The 15,796-nt window shown below is 40.1% G+C and overlaps 1 protein-coding gene across 4 annotated transcripts in view; it reads left to right on the top strand.

The window, feature by feature from the left end:
• The window catches only part of ABLIM1 (actin binding LIM protein 1), a 199,146-nt gene that overhangs the window by 37,871 nt on the left and 145,479 nt on the right, over nt 1-15,796 (top strand). For 3 of the 4 annotated variants that reach the window (XM_065672322.1, XM_065672319.1, XM_065672318.1), the window contains exon 1: nt 9,663-9,788. The exons of the other annotated variant lie outside the window; for it this stretch is intronic. In XM_065672322.1, coding sequence (XP_065528394.1) covers nt 9,749-9,788 — 40 coding nt within the window. In that variant the 5' untranslated portion in view covers nt 9,663-9,748. Of the gene's footprint in view, nt 1-9,662; nt 9,789-15,796 lie in introns of those variants that run through there. 4 annotated transcript variants of the gene reach the window in all.

The raw sequence follows: 15,796 nt of genomic DNA, 5'->3' as shown, positions 1-15,796 counted from the left end.
AATGATCCTAAATGTGTCTTTAAGCACACAATAAAATTAAGCCTAGCAATGAGCCAGAGCTTAAGATTAAAAATAGCATTTGAGCTGAAGCTGAAAATAGTTGTGAGCTGGAAAAATTAGTGACACTGTAATAAAAGTATCTGGAAACTGAGCTTCCAAGAATACATGATCCATGTAAAGGTGTCCACGTAAAAGGACAACTGCTCAGAGTGGAACAAAGGATTTGTGTTTCCAATGTAGGTGTCTTTAAGGTATGCATTATCCAGCCTTTCAAATCTCTGACCAGACATGTACTCCAGGTGGCATTTGTTTGGAGCTGCCTTCTTTGGCAGCACAGTTGACCATGAGTTTGCCTTCTGATTCCCTTTAGCAGGCATGGACAACCTGCTAAAAGGCCAAACGATTTGTTGAGTGAGGGTTTATTTTTTGACTTTGATTTGTCACGGAACAAATGTGAAACTCATGATAAAAACTAATGAAATTAGTGTGTAGGTGTCACCAGTGTGCAGGGATTGCTGACTAAGCTCTCGGTTAAATGCCAGCTAAATCTTATTGGCTTCTATTAATTTTTGTTCACAAAATCGTTCCGTGGGTTCTTGGATGCCAAAGGGTGGAATTGTTTCCTGATTCATCTGGGATGGCTGGCTAACTATAGCAGCTCATTCTTTAAATAGAAGCAGCAGACCCCATCGTAGGTGCTTTCTGCTCTTTGCAGGAGGGTGGGTTAATTAATAGCAAGAGAATGAGGTGTTAAAAGGCCTTGCTGGTATCCCTTCAGTGAATGTAACAGGGAAAAAATGGACAGAAGGAGTAAGTTGTTATTAATACAGAGGGGAGGGAGGAATTCCCAGTTGGTGACCCAGGTGTTGATCATTTCCATTTGGGATGCAAACATATGAACACCTTGGGCTTCTGAAATGATGAAACAGCATTTCGCAGCACAAACAACTGCTAAGTTTCACCCAGTTGTGATCACCCTGTAACCTATTCTGCCTGGCCTTTGGTGTGTAGCAGGGGTGCAAGTTTGAACTTGAGTGTGCTCGCTGTTCTCTATGCCAGCATATGAAGTAGTTGATCTTCCATAGTGTCTTTGTAGTCACACTGGGGGTTATGGACTAAATGGGTGGACTCCTAGTTTGTGAGAAGCTGGCTGGACCTACAGGCTCAAAGTGTCAGTGTTCAGAAGTCCAGCTAGCAGCCTGTCACAAGCAGTAGTACCTCAGGGCTTGATGCTGGAGTCATTGATGTTCATCATCTTCATCAATGACCTAGGTGGGGCAGAATGCCCCTTAGCATGTTCACAGATGACATCAGGTTGGGAGAAACAATGCACTGGAGGAAAATCAGGACTGCCATTCAGAGGGATTTAAGAAATCTGGAAGAATGGGCCAGGAGGAAACCTGGAACTTTTCACAAAGACATATGCAGACTATTTGGGATAACCAAGCAGACTGGGAGCAGCTGGCCAGGTAACACCTTTGCAGAAAAGGACTAGTGGGGTCCTGATAGGCAGGGTGGATATCAGTCAGTGCTTTTGTGACACTGAAAGCTTACTGCACAGTGGAGTAAGATACACAAGATATGCAAGACTGTATCTGGCAGGTGAGGGAAGTGATTGCTCTCCTCTGTTCAGCACTGAACTCTTCCTCTGGAGTGGTATCTGTTTTTTTCCAGTTTTACCCTCACTTTCCTGTGCAAGAAAGATCCTGGCCCATGAGCAACTGCAACAGAGTGCTGGTGAGGGATCTGGAGGTGTGACCTACATGGAAAAGCTGAAGGATCCGGCTTTGTGTAGGCCTGGGGAAGAGAAAGCCAAAGGCAACTACCATTGCTGGCTTCAACTACCTGAATGGATTCATGCTTTCCGCGTAGCCCCCTACCCCAGCTCTTCTTGGTGCATGCTGAGAGGATGGAATACAGCAGTCACAAATCGCACCAAGAGAAATCCCAACTAAGTAGGAGGAAATGTTCTTTCACCGTCAGTGTGGTGAGCCCTTGCTAACGTTACCCAGACGAGTTGTGCAACCTCTGGAGATTTTCAGGACTTGATAGACAAAGGCCTAAAGCAACTTGATTTTGTTCTCAAAGTAGCCCTGCTTTGGGCTGAAGGTTGAACTAGAGATTTCCAGAGGTCCCTTCCAGCTTGCTGTATTCTGTGATTCTCTTTTAAGACCCTGGGATTCTGATGGCAGCAGGTTGCTGAATGTAGGGTGATCCCATCTGCATGCTGCAGTCTGAAGTCGGCAGGCACTGGTTGTACTTGTTTTAGGCAGAAACCTTTTCATCCTTACATCTTAAGGGACAATAAGGATATCAGTGAGCTGCTTATAGTGTCAAGCGCTACCCATAAGGCAGAATTTGACCAGAATAGTTTCAGCATTCACATGAGCAATGATCTCCTCCATCCCCCAAGCACTGCTCTTGTCAAGGCTCTTCCTTTTAAACTCCATCCCAATGGCAAATGTCTTGACAAATGAGTGATGGTCAACATGAATCATGAATCAACATGTATCTTTGGTCTCTTGTCCCCCATGTAAGTTCTGGACAGAATACTGCTTGCCCTAGCAGAAAATTTGGGCAGAATGGAGAAAGGACTTGCACTTAGATGAGCTGTCAGTGCTCCTAGTGTGTGGTTTATAATGCATGGGGCACTGAGGAGTAGGAATAGATATGGCAGGTGGACATGCTTCTCATTTTCTGTTCTTTGAAACACAGGAAATAAATAAATAAATAGAACCACTGCATCTGTGAGGCATCCCTTACTCATTTTAACTAGAAGCAAATGGCATTGCCCTGCTTGTGAAGAAAACATGCAGGCATAAAAGCATGTGGATGTGAGTTAAAGGAAGAATACTTCTGCCTTTTTTGACTTACCAACCTCTATCAATTTTAAACCTGCATATTTCTGACTCTTTCATTTTCTTTACTGCTCATTTGTTAGAAACCAAGTGCAGATACTCCTGAGGTCTGTTGTGTTTGCACTTCCAGTTTTCTCTTCTTACTGTAACAAAGACCACCACCACCAAAACTCCACAAACATTATTTACTCAGATTCACTAATGTTTAACACCCTGATATTTCCAGCAAGGCTTTTGACTAAACAGATGTTGAATTCAGTGTTGTAAACCCCACCTTTTGTTTAGGTTTCTGTATCACTGTGCTTTAATCTCTCTGATAAGAGAGACATTTTCTTGCTCTAGAGTCACATCTCCTGTGTAGCCATTTCAGTGGTAATAAAATTTTAATGAAAGAATTTTTAATATAGTCTAATAGGCTGTGATAAAAATTGCCTTGCAGAAAAAAAGTAAGAGTTACAAGGCATCATCTGAATTCTTCTAGTATTCTTATCTTTCAACTGTGCTTTATACTTACAGCCCACAGAGGACTATAAAAGCTTTTAACTGTTTCAGATTTTCCCTTTCTCACAGATTTTTGAGCCCTGGTCTTCAGATCTATGGTGATTTATCTAAACAACAGTTATCAGAGAGAGACAAGTATTCTTTTATTTGGACTATAGTGTTCATTTGTTCTCATTTTTAGTATTCCCATCAGTTGCATCCATACTTAATCAAACAAAACTGAAAACCTGCCTTGTGGACTCCTGCCTAGAGTGTTTTAAGACCTCTAGCTTCTCTGTCTGGCTTTGCTAGTGATTAGTGGTATGCAAATTTAGGCTAATTAATTCCTTTCTATATCCTCATTTTGTCTTCTGCCCAGTGGTTATCTCACCTGTTCAGATTTTAAATGGTACAGGGATGTTACTATGATTTTTACAGGTCTTACCCAGTAACGTCCTACTCTCAGTAGAAGCCTATAGGTGTTCCTGAAATGAGAATGAAAATAGCTACACTTCTTGTTTCCTCCCAAAACGATGCTGTGCTTGTTCTGGAAATGCAGAGGCTGTCACCTGAACTGAGCACTGATTTGAAGAGATTCTTAAGGGCAGAACTTCATCATTGGTTTGTTTTAAATCTGGGTCCAGAATGTTTTGACTTGAGCTACCAACAGCTTAGTGCAAGAGTGACTGCTAAGGGGTCTTCTTTTGAGGTGGTAATATAAAAGAGGCAAATGAAATATAGACAGATATTTCTTAAGTATTTATTCTTGAGAAATTAAGGTGGATCACAATTGCAACCAGCTTGTATCAAAATAGGACCATTCAAAACAAAACAGCGGTACATATTTTAAAGGCAGTGACCAAAACAACAGATCAGGATTACAGTACTGTGGTACATCCTTTAGTAGTACAAAGGTGAAGGAAAAAAAATGGCAGAAAATCAGGATGCAGATTGTCAGATGGTGTAAATTGATCTTTCCACTAACATCATCTTCTCAAAAAGAAAGATACAGGGTTTTTTATCAGGGGACAAAATCAACCATAACTGGCTGAGGATCTGGCCCAAAGTTATTTGTTAGTTATTTACTGTAAAGATCTATTAAATGCCAGGCTCTGACAGTACTAAAAGTGACTCTTTAAGCTTAACCCACCTTCCTTCTGAAAGAACAAACATTTGTTTAAGCAACAAGACGCCAATAAAAAAATGGGATTATCGAAAAAGTTAATTAATAAGATGACTTTAATAGGTCCTATTTTGTTTCTTGGCAACAGAAAGCATACAACAGTCAAGTGTCTGCCAAATGTTTTGTCTTCGTATTATCCATTAATGATCCGTTGCCTGGCTCCTGAATTAAAAGCCATGTCAGGGGAGAGCAATCAGTATCAGCAAGTTCTCAAGCTACCTCTGAATGTGGAACAGCAGAAGGAGGTTGCATGTTCTTATAGCTTTGCAAACACTCAGCTTAGCTTCAGGAAAGAGCAAGTTGTTAAGTAAATCTTGAAATAAAGTGTAATGGGAGACTGCCATTTCAATCTGAGAAACTATTTAAAGCTCAGTGTATCACAACTGGAATATTTGCATTTCTTGGAAGCGTACACTGAAACCCCAGTAGAATTGAGTCAGCCTCCCTCCTTCCTGCATGGATATGTTGGGGAGCATGCAAGTTACTCCTTCTCTTTGCCCTCTGGTAATGATTGTAAGGACAGGGATGCCTGGGCCTTTTCACCAGGGCTGTCATTAGCTCAGTGTGTGACTGTGGAAAAGCACTTGGCGTCTATAGGGGTGGAATTTTTAAAACTGGATGCCTGAATTAGGCATCTAAAAATAAATAGCTTGTGCTCTTGCAGATGTGAGTCTTGTTTCAGGTTATTGTGTTGGAAACACTTGGCTTCTGTGTTTGTTTACCTGTAAAATTGAGCAGTGTTGAGAGGCACCATAAAATAGTCTCAAATCTTTGTGCTTTCTCTGCATGTAGAGAATGACTTTTTTTTTTTTGTTTTATTTTATTTTAATTTTATTTTATTATTTCTGAAGATGCAGGAATTTTGTCCTCAACCTCATCAAAGCAGCAGGTGACATACTTAAAAGCCAGAAAAAGCTATTTCGGAAGTGTTTCTTCATGTAGCACTGGAATGCAGGATGGAGCTCACTACTTCAGAGTGTAAAGCACTGAAAAGGAGGAATGTATTCCAAAAGGAATTAAGAAAGATTATAGAGCATGGGTGCATTGGTAGCTGATCTGGAGGCAGTCTCCATTGAAACCATGATTTTGCTGCCATGTGGGAGAATATCTAGAAGGCTCACTCAGTATTTGCCCTCGTTCAGGTGCTTTTTCCCTGAAGTGCTTCCTCTTGACTACTAGCAGAAGCATTGCAGGTTTTAGATCTTTATTTATGCCTTGCCTAATTAAAACACTGTACAAGCTAATGAATGTTTTTAAAACATTGAGATCATTAAATGAAATGGAAATGCAAGAATTTCAAATTGTATCTGAAGGGGGAGGGAAGGTCTTTATCTAACTACAGAGCTTCAGTGTTCTGCCGTTGGCCCAAATCTCTCTCATAATGAATTTATCTACGGGCTGCTGCACTAGATACTAGAGCTGTCTGGGTACTAGTAGCTCTGTATTAATGCAGGCCTCCTTTTAAATCATGTGACAGTTTACAAAATGCTCTGGGATACACAGGGATAAAAGGTGCATAAATAGATGTAGAATGCTATAATTTAGATGCAGTTAGCAATGCACAAGAAAGGAGGGCTTGCCAGGCTACACTTTATATGTCTATAAAGTCTCATTTTCTGGGGCATGGAATACATGGCATAATACTTGTTCTAAGCAGTTACACTTGAAACTAATTGCTGTGCACAAGCTCTGGGGTGGTTACTTGTTTCTGCTGCCAGACAGGCATTGACAGTGATGCAGTAATTTCATAGATAGGGGAAAAAGTTCTGAAGGAGACACCAGTGGAAAGTGTAAATGAGAAGGAGAAATACCAGCAATCAGGAGTCTCAGCCTATATTGGGAGGTGAGAGAATTGATGATGTAAGGAGGAAGAGTGCTTGTCATTTTCCTCCCGCTGCCATCACCTACGAACCAGCTCTGGTGCAAATGCTGTAGCATCCGCAGGAGCTGTGCAGGAGCATTTTCTGTTATGTGGGACTTGGAGTGAGAAGAAATAAGGAGATACACTATGAAGGAACAGGGTAAGTTAATTCCCTATGATAAGAGCTTATTTGTGCCCTGTAAATTCTGTGTCTTTTTTTCTTCTATAGTTTTGTTTTAAATAAGTACTTCTCTACAAATAGATGGTGGAATGGCACTGAGTTGGGATTCATGATACCTATGTTCACTTTCTAAACTGGGCATAGGGTTTTATGGTCCTGGACAGATTGCTTCGTTTGTCTGGTGTTTTCCTCATCTGTAGTATGGAAAGAGTATCTCAACAGGGATAAAAACTTGCAGGGAGCAGGCTGAGCTAACATAGTCTAATCTTGTCTAGGAAGAACTACTTTTGAAACTGGAAAGATAAATCATGCAGCTTTGCATGTCTCCCACTAGATACAACAGGGATGTGCTGACTCATAGATCCATGGCTTTCTACAGAAAGTGGCTGATCATATTCCTGATTAGTAGGTTTTCTGGTAGTTGGTAGTTCGGGATTGTTGCTTCGGTTTGGGTTATGTGAAGTCTGGAGGTAAAACAAAGCAATAAAAGCAAATGAAAATCACACAAATAAGCCATTACATGTCAGAGATGTCAGACTGTTGGTCAGTGTGACTGACTCATGGAGAACACTGTTGTCTTTCTGTTTTTCTCTCACCAGTGTAGTTCTGCATATCCCTTGCACTGTGGGGATTGATTATTCCCAGTCACTCTGTAGTAACGACAATAAGCCTGAGAACTGTGTAGGATGGAATAAGCTAAATCAAATAAATTGCTGGAGAACTAATAGCCAGCAAGTCTCTGCTGAGCTTCAGTAGTCAACCAAAACATCTGTCTATGGAGCATAATAGTCTGCAGGGTTTCAAAGTCTTGTCACTTGGAGAGATTTGTGTGAGCTTTTTCATGGGAACAACTTAAAATGTTTATGGCAGCACAGTAGCAGATCTCAAGTTCTCCGGAGTTTCTGGAGGCTGGATCCTCAGCATGAGGAAACGTGTGCAGAAATTCCTGAGATGAGACCCGGGACTTAGTACAATGGGAGGAGTGATCGCTTCTCACATAGTGTACAGAACTGCTGGGTATGCTCAGGTAATTTAACATAAATGAAAATCAGTGTGTCATCACTTGTATGAAAGAGGTGATGTACATGTACATGCACAGCCATAGGGAAGACTCAAGTTTATATGTCTCGAATATAGCGTCTAACGCTACAGCTACTAATACTACATAGCCAGTGTGAGCGTGATGACTTGTACAATATGTAGATGTATATTGAATCATTCTCATCTTCCTTTTCTTTCATCTCTTAACCTAAACAATAAAGTTATAAATGTGGTTAACTGCAGAAGTCACACTGGCATACTTCACAAACCTGTCTCTTACTGAGGCCAGGAGAACTTCTTTCTGAACCCGCAGAATTCCTCTTCAATATTTTATATATCTTCACCATTTTATACACAATACACAGTTGTATTAGGAGCAGAGTAAAGAAAATGCATAAATGCTAGTGGTCAACACTTCCTGGGAATATAGTGTTTGGGGTTTTTTCCTCTGTAGAACAGGAGTAATGGTATCTTCTTACCACATCAGAGTGGTTGTAATGGTAATTAAAGTGTGGAGTGCTTTGATTATTAAAAAGCAGAATGGGGGCGGAGAGAAAGCAGGGTTTCTGACGAGTTAATCATGTTCAGTCAGGCATGTTAAAGTCCAAACAGGGTGAACGCCCTGTCCTGCACTCCACTTAATTTGGCAGCAAATAAAATGTATAAAGCCAGAGGAAGAGAATGCCAGACTGAGAATAAAGGTAGAGAGACCAGGTTCTGCCTGTACTTACATTTGTCTGTGTCTGCATGAATGTGTATTTTTAACAAGATGGCTGAGAAGATGACAATTCATTGTGGGGAAAATGAAGTCCAAGAGTTCAGGAAAATCAGGATTTTATGTTTGAAGCAGGGAATTAAAAGTATTTGGCCATAATTCGGTTGGATTTAGCAGTTCTCACCCAGGAACCTGAAAGGTTTTGTATGTTTCTGGCATCTTTTCATACATGTTTAGAGGTAAAATAGTGGGGATTTTGTTGTCTAAAGTGAAATCTTAGGGATAAAATGGGATTCTTGTTACAGCAGCATCTCTCAGTCCATAATAATGTCCAGAGAACAATACATGTGTTCTAGAGAGGGCTTCAGGTTGCAAGTTTCAGGTTTTGCACCTTGTGTTTGTCTGCTTTTCAGTCTCATTTCTTAGGATATCAAGGTTATCCAGCTGCTCTGTCAGTCTTCCCTCTCTCCTCCTTTCAGGGAAACAGAACTTAAAGGTACTAATCAGTAGTTGAGGTACATGAGAAATATGAGAGTGAAAGAAGAGAGTGTGTGGTTTAGGACGTATGGGTGGAAATTGAAGACATTAAATAGTTAAGGAAGACAGCTTAAGGGCTCTATGGATGGATTTAAAGGACATGGAGAGGAACTGGAAAAGCAGACAAATGGAATAGAACAGAAGGCACTTCTGAGAATGGTATTGCCAAGAGGATGTTACACGGAGGTAGGGCAAAACCCAATGGGTGTTGAGGATGTTGGACGCAAATCTGTCAGAATAAAAAGATTAATTAAATCAGCTGCTCAGGGAACAGTTTGTTTCTGGATATGTACAACTGCGTAGAAGGAAATGCCTGGAAGTCTACACTTACAGTCAGCCTAATTGCCTCTGTCCGGGTGGGGTGTTGTGGGAACCTAGGGAAGATGCCTGGAATTTTATCTTTGCCTGCACTGTTTGTGGAACGTGGCAACAGTGTTTCTTCAATCCCTCTCCTCCACATTCGTTCATTTTGGTGCAATATAGCCATAAAACAAAGGCAGTGGAGTGTAGGTGATATAATGAGTAAAATAGAAAACAGTCTCAGGACAAGGTCAAGTCCCTTTGTAGTCAACCTTTGAGACTGGCTGTGTGAAAAATATTGCTTTGAGCTGGTCAATACATTGGAACATGTCACTGAAAGACACTATACCATGATCCTGGTGACTAATGGAATATCTACAGGAAAATATTCACTCTTCCTTTAAACTGTTTGGGAACACAGACACACCTATTTTGCTTGAGCCACTCCCTTTAGTACTATTCAACCCAGCAAATACTGGGAGTAAAGCCATACAGTGAGCCACCTCTGAAGGACCTTGGTTGTTCCTCCAGCTTGTCCTCTGTACTCTGAAAGGCTTTAGAGGTCCAGAAACATTACTACTTGAGAGCGTAAATGGAACTAGAAATACATCAGAGCTCCGCAAACGGCAAAGGTTTGTCCTGGGCTATAGCTCTGCTATGGATATCTCTGTTGATTAATTCCACAGGGTAAACCATCCATGGGACATTAGCTCTTGGATTTACAGAAGGAAAATAGGCTGTGGAGCTTCTGTTAAGCTGAACTTGGCATGCTTCTGATAGAGATATTTAGTTTGTTTTTCTTTGCTGATTTAACAGTTAAACTCCTTCTCAGTCCAGTGTATTTTGTGGACAGTGGACTTCGTTATGTGGCTGAAGCATGTGCAGGCAGCCATGTGTTTGTGTGCTGCACTAGAGTTTTTAATATAAGGACTAGAGTGCAATTTAGTGGAATGAAGCAGGCTTGTTACCCAGCTCTGACTGCATGTGTGGTTTTGTGGCAGGTAATTCACTGCTCTGTTTTGCAGTTTCTCTTCTAGGTAAAGATGAGGACAGCATGCTCTTGCTGTGGGGTAGGTTGTGTAGAAACAGCTTTTATAGGGTAAGGTGGCATGCAAGTTCCAAGTATTGTTAGTTAATGCTTTGAATTAAAAGCTGATAACTGATCTTTCAGGGTGCTATAGAGAGCAGCTTTCTTTGCCATTTAACTCGAGGAAACACTCTTGTGCAATCGGTGACTGAGCACACCTACAAGTTCTTGGCTGTCCCGCAAGCGTCTGTCACTTCTGTTTGCTTCTGCCCAGAGAGGCAAGCAGCAGGATATGGAGCAGCTGCTGCTGCTGGTGAACGGTGCTTTTTCCTTGTTCCAAGGTGCTGCAGGTATGACTGTGCAGTACAGAATGCCAGCGTGTCACAACCTGCAAGAGTTACTAGGAGATGAGACTCAAAGCACTTTGCTTCTGAACACCAAAAGTGTGTGCAGCATGGTTTTGGTGATAAGTTGCAACAAAGTGATCTGAAGTGGGTACTCTTTTCATCCAAGAGGCACACAAATCTGAGTTTGCTTAGTAAACATTTCTTTTTTTTAATACCTCAATGTTAGGTAAAGGTGGGGGAAGAGGCATCAGTATGAAAAGATATATTTAGCTTTCTTTGTAACTCAAGTGTGGGTAGTTGCTTACTGTCTAACAGATAAACAAGCCCTTGGGGTACCCATTTGATTTTAGGCATTAGAGCTGGAAGAAGTAAAGTTATTTTTTCTTTGCATTGTCTAATCCATTATTTGGCTCTTAAAAATAATGCCTCACACAGATATAATCTATTTTCATGGATCTGGAACTTAAAAATGTGCAGATAGATGTATTAAAGAATTATGTATATCTCTTTATGAAAAGTATCACTTTCTCTTACCCCCAGCCCAAACTTTGTGCTATTTATAACAACAATTCTTTTTTTTTCCCTGTTATTGATTAGTCTTTGTAAGCCAAACACTTCACCTAATGTTGAACTAGAGATAGCAGTTCTATTTCTTTTATTTCTCTCGATGCGTGCTGAATTAGGTGTGCAAAATTACTTTTTTCCCTTCTCCTTTCTTTATTATTTTTTGAATACTATTTTGGATTTATTACATTAATATAAATTAATCTCCACAGAAGTGCAAAACAACAGCATTTGGTTAAAATCAACTGTTTATATATTGTTGTGATGTGGGAAACTACCATATCACTCTCCAGGTCAGGTTGGACAGGGCTTTGAGCCCTGGTCTCGTGGAAAGTGTCCCTTCCAATGGCAGGGGGTTGGAACTGGATAAGCTTTAAGGTCCCTTCCAACATAAACCATTCAATGATTCTATGATTATGTGAATGTATTGATCAAACAAGCATTTGCTCATGTCTCGTGGGGTTTCATTATAGTAAAGTTAAGATGAACATCTGGTTCTCCATTCCTGACTAGCACTAAGAACTGGGGAAGAAGCCTTGCTTTTATCTCTGCCTGCTTTGTCTAGTGCAGATGACCTCGTGTGTAGATATGGAAATCTCACTGTTGGGTCATAGTAGATAAATTCTTGATCTGCAAAGCTGATAAGGTACAGGAGAGAAGACTGATTACTTCTCCCTGCTACTCCGTAGTGTTCACACTTTCTCTTCCCGAGCTTTAGGAGGAAATTGAGACGTTTATCCTTTTCGAAATCCACTGTGTAAAGAGATACTGTTGGGGATAATTGTTTGTCATTAAAGTGGATAATGAAAACAAATAGTTTTACTTTCATTTTTAATGAGTTTCACATACCGTCTTTCACACTGTAGAGGAATCATCCATGGATTCTTTTTGTCAGCTCTCTCTTTTGAGCTGGGAGGCCTGACCTTATTCTGATGATAATCCAGTAAGCAGCTGCAGAACTGAATCTTTTTACTCCTTCAGAATCAATTAGTTGATTCTGGGAAAAGTACTGGGAGGGTTTAGGTTCCAAAAAAAGGATAAATATGAGGAAAAAAACATAACAAAACAATCAGCAAACCAGTACAAAATAATACATTATCTTGTAATTCATTCATAGTTAAAAAGGAAGTAACTGGAAACTGCCAACTAGTTCCAGTCTGAAAATGTGCCCAGCATGTGTTTATAACATAATGTTCTCTGCAGATAAATCCTGTGGTGGTCAGCACCTGTTTTAACTGATTCATCTGAAAATACTGCTCAGTGCTGCTAGAAGAAGCATTCATAAATCAATTTTTAGTGCCACAGCCTGACAGATTGCCTGGCTTGCCCGCTTTCTTTATTTGTTGTTTTGCTATTCTCAGTTGCGGAGCTATTCCTAAATCATACCAGGATAAAACGTCTACTGAAAATCATGAAGGTGCGTAAAGGGTGTTAATACCAGAAGGGTTGTGGAAGGTGAACTGCATGGAAAAGGGATTTTTGTTTTTGGGCATTGATTTGTGTCAGTGCTAAATCAGTATATTAAACAAGTGCTGTGGAGGTAATGTCAATACAAGTAAGAGAAAACAAAGCTTTGCTCTGCACTGAGGGAGTGTTGACATATTAAAAACTCCAAACAAACCAACCTCCTAGTACACACTAGTTGTATGCACTCTACATAAACTGAAGAATCAGACCTCCCATTGTGCAGTAACTGTCTAGGTGCAACATTTAATGTATTTTAAGTACCAGGAAGTATAAAGACTCTGATGACTAAGAATGCAGCAGCAGATTCTCTCTCAAAGGTGGGCAGGACCATCTTGACTTACATTATGGTTTAGTTACAGTTTATTTAAAAACTATGCTTTTGTTTAAAGTTCTTTGGGTGGAAAAACTACTTTTGTTAGTAGCCCACAGTACACGTGACTGACTGTCATAACCTTGATAGGTGGCATTTGGTAAAGCAGTAGCAGGATAAGATCAAGAAATTCTTGCTGAAGAAATACTGTTGTAAGTCATTCTTGCAAATACAAGATGGTAAATATCAATCAAGCAGTTGATGTAGTGGTCTTAGATTCTTTGTGGCTATTCAGTTTGACTCATTTAGCATTTCTATACTTTGAGACCAATGGAATGATTTTTCCCAGTATTGTAAGACCTTATTTCCTACTTTCTATTTGAAAACTGTAGTTTACTACATGTCAAATGCCCTCCACTTCTACTGAATGATCAAGACTCTTGATTTAGTACTATCTTTGAATAACTCTCATAGGATTTGACAGGCACAGCTTCACAGCGTTGTACGTCAGGAAAATATCATAAGATAAGGCCTGTTGCGTGTTGAGTGGCACTGGTAAAGAACAAACCCAGCTGTACCTGTTGTCAAGGGAAGGACGTGTTTCTCCTTTTTAATGTCCTGTCAGCTTTGGGAGTTTGCTGTGTTCCTCTGGCTGTTGCTTTTCCTTTTGTGCCAGATTATAGAGCTTATTTGAGTAGATTCCTCATAACTATCAAGAAAAAACAAGCAAAATGAGACCATGAGATACCCAAGAGGACCAAAACCTCATTTTATCAGATGCCAATATTTATATAGTACACTATATGTCATTTCCTGTCATGAATAAATTGAACTGAATTCCAAGTCTTTCATCTGCCCCATCAATGTATTTTCAGATGTGTCCACGCTGTATTTTTGCCAGTACAGAATGTGATTCCTGGGTGAGAAGTGAGGTGCTATGAGTCATAATTTTGCTTAACAGGCAGTTTCTTAGTTTTTAACACAGCTCTTGATCACTTGTGTGTGTGCGTGCAGCTGATTTAACCAGAAGATAGTGCTGACCACAAGAGGAAGGCTTCAGCAGTGCCGTAGGGTTTATTTAATTACAAAACAATGATTAGCCAACACAGCATATTTAAAGCTGCTTTTAGTAGGAATGTTGGCAGTGTCCGAACTGATCTGATGTAATTTCTGGCATCGTGCAGCAGTGCCATACTTTCCACTATATAGAAAGGTAACCTCCTATTCTTAGTTCTGATGGACATCGACAAAAAGTTTATACTGGTTTCTGGTAGGTACTTAAATTAGTCCTTATAGTATGAAGATGGAATCTCTTCACTGAAGCTAGGAGAGGGCAGTATGACTGCAAAAGTTTTCCTTTTACAGTTATGCCATGCTGTGAGAATGATTATGATGTTGGAGACCTTGAAAGTTTGATGCAGCAAGAATAATAGCTAATTCTTTATCTGATCATGTGTGCTGGTTCTACAGCTGCAGTAGAAGATGCACTGTTAGGAGAGAATGGGGAATGTTAACTTAAGATGTTCAGGAAGGCCTGCAGTGACCTAGGGAAGACTTTCCTCTAATATATCTCTTTGTTCAGCATGCAAGTAAAGTTGCTGTGTATATTTCTGTCATTGTGTGACTTGTCAGGAGAGCTGGCATAATAATATCCAGTTTAATACAGAACAAGAGGAGTGGTACTTTCTTTGATATCATGCTTGTAGCGCACAGCTCTTTATAAAGGCACAAGAAATAAATACGAGGATTGAAAGAGCACTGAGCTTTCAACTTTGATCTCTGCTTCCCAGCTTACTCCTGTCTCAGTTACTGTGAAGTCTGTGTTGTGAAGAGAATGTTACAAAGGGTTTCTCCTTTCAGCTCAAAGAAAAATGTCAAGGTTCAAGAAAGGAAAAGTAAAGAAAAAAAGTCTGATTAAAGGAATTACATTTATCTTTAAAGTCTTTGTTCTGTTTAAATACATGATACCTAAACATGGCTGAGGAGTAGGGAAAAAGAACAGTTCCCTACTGACTATCTGAAGGACTGCCAGCTTCTGCTAGGATCCTTCTTGCTAATTATTCCCTTGAGTGGCTCAGGCGTCTCTTTAACTTCAAGCACAGTGCTCGGCCCCACGGAAGTCGTGGGATTATTTATAAGCTTTGAGATAGGCAAGCACTTGAATTGTGTGGGCGAGTGAGTTGCTCAATCATACAGAGACTTGGGGGTGCAGCTGTTTTTAGAGTTCATATAGCTCTCACTACATCCTACCTACAAAATTGCATCAGTTGTCAGCAATTACTGTTGGGTTTTTTTTTCCTATGTATAAGTAAAAAGGATTGGTTTTGCTGCAAGAATATATAGTTCATTCTTCTTGACATTATAGATCAATAGATTAGCCTTGTACTGCCAGGAAATAAAATGCTGAGCCACCTCATCTTGTAATAATGCAATAGATGGATCCATTAATGCACGCTGTGATTTTGTGCCTCAAAATAGTCAAGGACAGAGATTTATTTTTTTTCCATTACTAGTCTGAAATAAACATTGGGGTTGATAAAGGAAGGTAAATGGCCTTTGGTTGAATCATACCTTTTGTCATAAACTGATAACTGCACTCTTCTAGTCACAGCGACCAGATTAAGAGCGATTTTGCTTGTTTAGGGCAGGATAGCTAAAGATGAAATTTTCACATCAGAGAGGTAGAGAGTTAGTTATGTTTGCATTATCTGGTGACATGATTCGCAGGGAAAATGAGCACCTTTAGTTTCAAGTAAGAGCTGCAATGTATTGGAACATCATTAAGAAATATGGTAACGAAGTTGGAAGGTAATTAAGATCAAGGAGAAGCTCTCAGCTATGCTTTAGATAACCTCTTTTTTTTAATGCTGACCAGTTTCTCCCCACTGTTATTATCTGTGGTATTTCTATAGTACCCATTATCAT

Source organism: Lathamus discolor, chromosome 3 (genome assembly GCF_037157495.1).
Source record: "Lathamus discolor isolate bLatDis1 chromosome 3, bLatDis1.hap1, whole genome shotgun sequence".
Lineage (NCBI taxonomy): Eukaryota > Metazoa > Chordata > Aves > Psittaciformes > Psittacidae > Lathamus > Lathamus discolor.
The sequence above is the reverse complement of the archived record's forward strand: the minus strand, read 5'-3'. Positions and strand labels throughout refer to the sequence as shown.